The sequence below is a fragment of the Artemia sp. Qi Xiang Cuo genome, chromosome 1 (assembly GCF_049724085.1).
Source record: "Artemia sp. Qi Xiang Cuo chromosome 1, ASM4972408v1, whole genome shotgun sequence".
Classification (NCBI taxonomy): Eukaryota; Metazoa; Arthropoda; class Branchiopoda; order Anostraca; family Artemiidae; genus Artemia; species Artemia sp. Qi Xiang Cuo.
The window spans coordinates 14143244-14151844 of record NC_142794.1 but is presented as its reverse complement, the minus strand read 5'-3'; the positions used below and the strand labels follow the sequence as shown (position 1 = coordinate 14151844).

The window sequence follows — 8601 nt, the reverse complement described above, 5'->3', positions numbered from 1 at the left end:
CTCCGCTTTTACGGCAAAACTATTTTTACAAAATATTGTTAATATTTGAAATACTAAATTTTAATTGATTTAAATTAAATTGGTTTAAAATTAAATTAAAGTGTAATTAAATATGAGATTTTAAATTAAGTTAAAAATATTAGATGGTTTAAATCTTCAAACACATTTTTTGGAATGCGATCGTTTGCCCTAAAAAGCTATACATAAATAGAATTTTTCATCCATTAAAAGGCTTGATGTATAAGTTTAGCCAAAGATGTACATGTGGATATAGGGAAGGACCAACTTCAAACGGAAAAAATCCTTTGATTGATTTTTTGTGCAGAAGTCCCTTAGCCCCAGGCCTTACGATTGTAAGTTCCAAAATAATTAAGGAAAAGGTTTCATTGGAGTCTGAGTCCTCAGAAAGGTCACTTGGTAATGGGGAGATGGTGCCTAGCATTTGGTAATTAATATCTCCCTTCTCAGGGGGTAATTTCATTGGGATCATGGTTGAGATAAATTCCCCACTTTATATAAATAAAAATAATCAAGAAGACTTCACTTGATAGTCCTGTTTTCACAAAATTTTTGAATTCTCTAACACAATTATTTTTAATATTCTTCTTCTTTTCTTCTTTGGCCTCTTTTATAATAAAATTTATTCTTCGCTTTCTTCTGAAAATGAGGGCTGTCTTTTAAAGGACATAAGCTGTGTTGACAAAAATAAAACAAAAAGCACATCAGACCATTTGAAAAAACGCAAAAATACACCCGAGCCTTTGAATATCAAGACTGCCATCATGGTTAGTTCCTAAAGTGCTAAAATTTACCAAATTTCTATGTTTGACCCCAATTTTTGGTACTAAAGTGGCATGCGCGATACGCACCTGGCCCGCTAAGTGTATTCGGTTTACTTTTAGATCAGTTTTTTTTTCTTGTTATTTTTTTGTGTCTGGTTACTTCAAACTTAGCACCACAGTTTATAGACAGTAAGCTTATCGCAGATAATTTCTGGTCTTCGGTCTCGGTGCGAACAAAAAGCTCCTCTCACTTGTTTCTGCCTTAGCGGATTAGTCTGTTATCGTCAATCACTGAGAAATGGTTACCAAGTGCATTATTCGTAATAGCGGGTTTCCACTGTTTCGTGTCCAAGAGAAATCTGACTTGTCTACCCGCGAAAAGATCTGATAACACCTATGTTTCTATCTGCAAAAACGTTCTCCAGAGCACTCGCATCCCTGTCCGGGTTTTTATAATGGGAGAGATAGAGAATGATCATACTGCTAATTCTATAAACTGTGCTTAGCACCAATCTTCAGAAATAAACGCGGCGAAAAGGTTGTCCTGGTTAATTAAAGTTCGTTCAAAGCTTTTAAGACAACTAAGGAAAAATGAGGTCCATACTTTTTGTTAATTCCTCCGCCTTTCTATAAAATCCTCATCATTTCATCCATGACAAAAATAAAAATGGTATTACCAAAGTGCTACAAACTAAAACACGTGCTACAGTGCTACATATGATGAAATGGTACTAAAACATTTTTTTCTTGCTAAACTCAGACAAAGTTTAGTTCCAAATCCAATTTTACTTTTACCTTGTTTGCTTACCCTTGGTTCTTTTCTGCCCTGCTTTCACGGAAAAACAACCATTTTTCGTGCTCCGCTAAATTTCATCTGTTTTTAGCTGCAGGTTTATGCCTTATTATGGTTAAACAGCAGTGAACTACTTTTATTAACTTCTAGAACTTAAAACCTCAAATATAAAGAGTGAGGTATTGAGGAAGAGGCAATACCTCCCATGTACGTAATAATTTCTGTTTGTTTTAAGTTTTAGTGGTACTACTTACTTTCAGTTGAAAAACTTGTTTTTCTTATTGTACTTTTAATCATTTTACATATAATACCAGGAGATCTGGTGTCCCCTTTATGAAAAAAATACCTCTCCCCACACAAAATCTCTCTATGGAAAGTTCCTCCCATGTTAAATACCCTCTATCCCATCATGAAAATTCATTCAGGATATTTCCATTCTCGCTAAAAATTCCCGCCATAATATGTGGATAAGATGCTGAAAGTCCAAGCCAAACTCCGCTTTTACGGCAAAACTATTTTTACAAAATATTGTTAATATTTGAAATACTAAATTTTAATTGATTTAAATTAAATTGGTTTAAAATTAAATTAAAGTGTAATTAAATATGAGATTTTAAATTAAGTTAAAAATATTAGATGGTTTAAATCTTCAAACATATTTTTTGGAATGGGATCGTTTGCCCTAACAAGCTATACATAAATAGAATCTTTCATCCATTAAAATGCTTGATGTATAAGTTTAGCCAAAGATCTACATGTGGATATAGGGAGGGACCAACTTCAAACGGAAAAAATCCTTTGATTGATTTTTTGTGCAGAAGTCCCTTAGCCCCAGGCCTTACGATTGTAAGTTTCAAACTAATTAAGGAAAACAAGCCTTTGGGCCAAATCAGCCTCTCCCCTTCCCATGGAAAAGGGGTTTTGAGTCTTTTTGACCCAGAAAATAATGCATTAAAGTTATACATAATTGGACTCCCAAGATTGTGCCTCCTTTTTTCGACTATAATAAATACCTGCAAATAATTGTTATCAATGACCATCTTAACGCAAAGCTTAAGATCATCTTAACTAACAAGTAGACGGCTTTAAAAAGTATCTTCAGACTATTCTTTCCAACAATATGTGGATTAAAGCCGTGCTGGCTAAGTAGACATGCGCTGAGAATTCTTTTTCCAAGGGGCACGGGTTCGATCCCTGCCGTGGCCAGTCATTTGGAGTGGGATGCGGGGCAGCGGTGTAACTCTCTAACGTAAGCCAGAGTCGACCCGGCGCTAACTTGGTACCTGGTTAAATCTGGGAAAGGTAATCAGGACGGGTTTGCGACAGCACAGGCTGGCTGTTCCCCCCCAGTGCACTTCCTAGCAGAAGGACCACGAGACGGCTATAAGCACCCCCGGGTTGGACCTTAAGTGTCTAGTGCTGTCATACTTACTACTTACTTACTTACTATGTGGATAAAAGACTCTTTTATTGAAAAATGGAAAAGGAAGAATTGTTTAGTTTTAGTGAAAAAGTAACAGAACAGAAGGTGAACTTTAGGTTAAAAAAAATGTTTTAGAACTCACTTTAGGGTCTTAAAAGACCCCACTAATAGACGATGACTCTCAAGATCCAACTCGTGCCACCTCTTTTTTCTGGTATAATAAATATCTGTAAAAAAAAATCAAAGTTCACATAATTTACGGCCCTTGGTGCCAACGGGGGGTTTTGATATCCTTGGAAGCATATTTATTCATATTTTCTACTACAGATGCGGATGTAAAAAAAGGTTCAAGGACTGTGACTGGTTAATCTCCAACCAATTTTGAATTTTAAAAAAGACACTAAAACTGTCAATTTCCGATTATATTAACATCCTTCGACTTTTATACACCCACGAGTGGGAGGGATTGAGGAGGGGACAGCCTCTTCCTATACGAGACAAATTCTGTTCGTTTCAGGGTTCAAAGTTGCTCTTTACTTTCGCATGACAATACTTCTAACTGTTCTTAAATAGCTGAAAAGGCAGTCATGTTTTGTTTTGGTTGTCTATGAGCCCTGAACTCTTAAGTATCGTTCACTAGGCAAAGAAATCAAATATTTTTTAAAGATATTGTCTGGAAATGACGCGCGTAGCTAAGTAAATCAAAAGAGGCTATGCACGTCAGCCATTTCTTTTTTTATGCACTTCTCATTAATTTTTTTTCATTTTAGGCAAATATGCAACACCAGACATCATAGTGAAGAACGCTATGGCAATTGTTTGGCTTGTCTAATACATTATCTTGTGACAGTAAAAATAGGGATTACAATTTTGAAATTTTTTTCTGAATAAGCTCTCTTGATTGGCTAGAAATGACAACTGTAATCTATTTGAAACTTTGAAGCTTCTCTCTTTGAACTTTCTATTAAAAGATATAGGAATAAAATAGTAGGAATTACCTGGTGAGTTTATCTTTATGTAAATTTTCTTAATATTTGAAGCTGTCACTTATATAACATTGGGGTATTATTCAAAAGATAGAAACAATACCTCCATCCAATTCAACTTGGTTTGATTATGCCCAGGGGAGTAATATTATATAATAATAATTATTATTATTATCTTCCCAAAATTTGGGAACACGCGGAGCACATATTAAGGACCTGTTAACTGTGGAGCACCTGAGAGATGAGAATTCCGTATGCTCTATTCACCTGTGCAGACAAGAGCACAATGAGCAGCCCTCAGCCTGCATCATTGTCGAATTTAGGGGCTATTCAAAGGGTTTTTTATGATGAAAAATTTATGCTAATCTGTTTTGATATTTGATATTTCCGTTTTTGCTGTAATTTTCTTTCGTAGACAGGGGCTGTCTCTAACAAAAGAGAAAATGATAGATTATTTTCCTATAATTTAATATTTAAAGTGCGCCAACCGTTAATTCACACCTTTGAGATGTTTTCGTAAGCCAATCTTAATATTCCTCGTTTCGGAGAGATAAACAACCCTATCATTTATAAATCTGAATTTTTAAGCTAATCAAAATTTTAAAAGCTAAATTCTAAAAGATTTTGACTCAACCTCATCAGTTCTCGTAGAAAAGATATTAAGGCTAATAAGAAGAATGAAAAGTTTTGACTCACAAGATATGTTATAATTTATTCCTGTTTCTCTGTCTTCATATTATATATATATATATATATATATATATATATATATATATATATATATATATATATATATATATATATATATATATATATATATATATATATATATATATATATATATATATATATATATATATCGCACAAGCTCCTGGTGGTGCGGGGTGATACCTCCCTTCTTATTATAGTACTTTTTAGAGACCCTGAATAGTACCAATAATTTCGTTGGAGCGGCAACTCTAAATGTCACATCATTTTCCATTGCAAACGTCATAATGGATTGAATGCACATTTTTCTTTTTGAGAAAAGAAAAAGAGCTATTCTCACCCTCTTTTTGGGTGAGTACATATAGTATATAGTATATTTGTTGAAGGGTGACCCAAGTCAGAAAGCCAGCGTTGACTAAGTAAATAGCGATCGTTCTCCCATGAGTTGTTTTCCGCCCTCAACCACTTTTTATAGAAAGTGACTGCTAGCTTTGTATTGACAGATCTTCTGACACTGATATCCAACAGAGAATACAGAGGCACAGACATTCTTTGCCTACCTTCGGAAACCCGAGCGAAAGATCAACTTTAAATGGTACTAGTCCACGCCGTACCAGTGGCAGATCCAGAAGAGGGGCAAGGGGGGCGCGTACCCCCCTACCGTCTGCTAAAGTAGTGTATTTTACTTAATTACCTCACGTTTGCGTTAATTAAACTTGCTCTGAACGCCATTGTATCAGATCAATCTCTTTTGTCCCCCCCCCCTAAATTTTTTTCCGGATCAACCTATTTTGCGCCCCCTAAAAAAATCCGGGATCCGTCCCTGCACCGTACTCATCTACAGATCCAAAATGGGGTTTGTCAATAAGGGGGTCTACAGCATAAGAATGCACTAGAGGCGTCTGAGAATACTTGTCTTCGAAGAATATTAAATAAAAAAGAAAAGTTTTTATAACTCAAAGTAAGGAGCGACGTTAAAACTTAAAACAAACAGAAATTATTCCGTATATGAAAGGGGCTGCCCCCTCTTCAACCCCTCGCTCTTTACGCTAAAGTTTGACTGTCTCACAACTTTGTTTTTTAAAACAATAAAAAACTTGAAAAAAAGCCATTTATGAGTATTTAAGGACAGTTAACATGAGTAGGGCTCAAAACCCCTATGCCATCCCAAGGCCAGAACATAATTTGTACTTTACTGAAAAAAATACAAATGAACGTGCATTGTCAGTTTAATATACCTCTACTGATATTTAGTTATCAAAATGTTAATATTATTTGATTAAATATTAAATTTAAAAAATAAAAAGAAAATATTATTTGAATTAACCTATCCGCGCAATAATGGGGCAGATGAATGAATTGTATCTTATTTCCAAGCCAGGTTGAGGTTGTCCTCTTCACTAGACCGGTGATCTTCTTTTGTCTGTATTCCTTATGCTAAGTAAGTTCAAACGAGAAAAAACTTAGCTTTTTTTAAGCGTCTTAAATAGTATTAAGAGAATAAATAATATTGAAAAAAAAAACAGAAAAATCCTTATATACATGATAAAACATTTATGGCCTTTAGTCCGTATATGAAAGAGGCTGTCCCCTTCTCAACGCCTCACTCAAGTTATAAAAGTGAAAACATTTAAAAGTTTTTTCAGTAAAGTACAAATTATATTTTAGCTTTGGAAAGCATAGGGTTTAGAACCCTACACAGATTAATATCTGCTCGTTTTGAGTTTGACTTATTTTAATTTCTGTTTGTTTTGGGTTTCATTTATTTATTGATACTGATTTGTTATTAGATTCTTTTAAGCAGGAACATATTAGTCTTAATATATTAGTTATAATGCTTGCTTTTCTTTGATAATAATAAATTTCACTTCTAGCAATTATATGAACAAGAATTGATCTTTAATTGTGAATTAATAATTATTGAATTTTGATTTATGATGAAATAACCATAACTATTAGCTAAAAAGTTCTCTTCTTTAATAATAGAATCTTAGTTTTTCTTATACCTGTGTTGTCTTGTATATTTTATTATGATGATTAGGATTTTGTCAAGATATCTCTCTCACTTGGTTCATTTTGTATATTCGAGGCTTATTTACGGGTACTCGGGTCTCATGGCTGAGTTTGGACATGGAATCTTCACCCTGAGACCCCCCCCCCCCCACCCTCACACCAGAAGAAAGATCACGGATGCGTGTTTATTTGTTTGTTTTTTTTTGGTTTTTTTTCCCATGGGTAATCGTATTTACTCAGTGGTCCTGCAAGTTATGAACTTTGCCCATTGCTTACATATTGTATTGGTTATTGGGAAGTTTACAGACATTTTCAGGAAGGATTTTTTTCCTGGTGGGGGGGGGTGGAGAAGGGCGTTACTCGGGAGAATCTCCGTGGAGGATCTTTCTTTGGGGTAAGGTACATTTCTATGAAGGGGGTGCCGGATTTCGAAGCATTATTTAAAAAAACGATCAGAAATTAAAATTAAAAAAAAAACAAATTTTTTTCAACTGAAAGTAAGAAGCAACAGTAGAACTTAAAACGAACAGAAATCATTACATATATGGGGGGGGGGTCTCCCCCAAGTCAATACCTCGCTCTTTACGCTACAGTTTTTTTAGTGCTTTCAAAAGAGCTATCTATTCTAATTAAACGGCCTTTGTGATTCAGGGGTTTGTAAATTAATTTTTTTTTAACTTTTAACATAAAGAGCGTGGTATTGACTAAGGGGGAACCCCCTCATACGTAATAACATACGTAATAAAAAAAAACAAGCGATACGGTTCAATAGTAATCGAAACTTTTAAAAGCGGAATTTTGATGTCAATAAATGTATCAAAAGAATGGGCTTATAATGTTGATTATAAATATAAATTTTATTAAGTTTAGTATTGCTCATCAAAATCTACGAGCCTGAGAAAATTTACCTGATTTTTAAAGAGGGGGAAAACATCTCCTACAAGTGAAAGAATTTTAATGAAAATCACACCGTCAGATTCAGCTTATCAGAAAACCCTTTTAAAGAGGTTTCAAGCTCATATCTGCAAAAATCTGCAACTTTTTATTTTTGCCAGTAGAAAAATATACGAATATAGAAGTTCGTTACGTAAGTTAATTTGTAAATTACGTCAGAACCAAATTTAGAGACAGCCATTTAGCAAAAGAAAAGTAAATTTTGTGTACTTATTCAATGACGGTGAGCCAAAATAAAAGCTGCATTAACTATAAAACGATCAGAAATTAAATAAAAAAAACAAGTTTTTTAAACTAAAAGTAAGGAGTGACATTAAAGCTTTAAACGAACAGAAATTATTCCGTATATGAAAGGGGCTGTCCCCTCATCAACGCCTCGCTCTTTACGCTAAAGTTTGACTGTCTCACAACTTTATTTTTTAAAACAATAAAAAACTTCAGCGTAAAGAGCGAGACGTTGAGGAGGGGACAGCCCCTTTCATGTACCGAATAATTTCTGTTCGTTTAAAGTTTTAATGTCACTCCTTACTTTCAGTTAAAAAAAACTTGTTTTTTTATTTAATAACATAAAAAAACGAACGTAAATTCTGTTCGTTTTAAGTTTTAATGTCGCTGCTTGCTTTCAGTTAAAAAAAACTTGTTTTTTTTAATTTAATTTCTGAACGTTTTTAAATTAGTACAGGTTTTGATTTTGACTCACCGTACATGAATAATTAAAACAAAATTTGCAGATTAGTTTTATTTTTGTTTTTGCTAATTGGCCTTCTCGAAATTTTGTTCAGACGTAACTTACGAATTAACTTGCGTAACGAAATTATGTAACGTATATTTTTATTACATATATTACGGGGTTCGCCCCCTAGTCAATACCTCCCTCTTTACGCTAAGTTCAAATTTTGTTCCAATTCTTTAAGAATGACCCCTTAATCACAAAAGGCTGAT

The 8601-nt window shown here is 34.0% G+C and overlaps 1 protein-coding gene across 1 annotated transcript in view; it reads left to right on the top strand.

Moving 5' to 3' along the window:
• Nucleotides 1–236: 236 nt before the first annotated feature.
• LOC148956030 (DNA (cytosine-5)-methyltransferase 3A-like) overlaps nucleotides 237–8601 on the top strand; it is a 31561-nt gene continuing 23196 nt past the window's right edge. The window contains exon 1 of the mRNA XM_089088990.1: nucleotides 237–417. Within this exon, the coding sequence (XP_088945116.1) occupies nucleotides 237–417 (181 nt within the window). The remainder of the gene's footprint in view (nucleotides 418–8601) is intronic.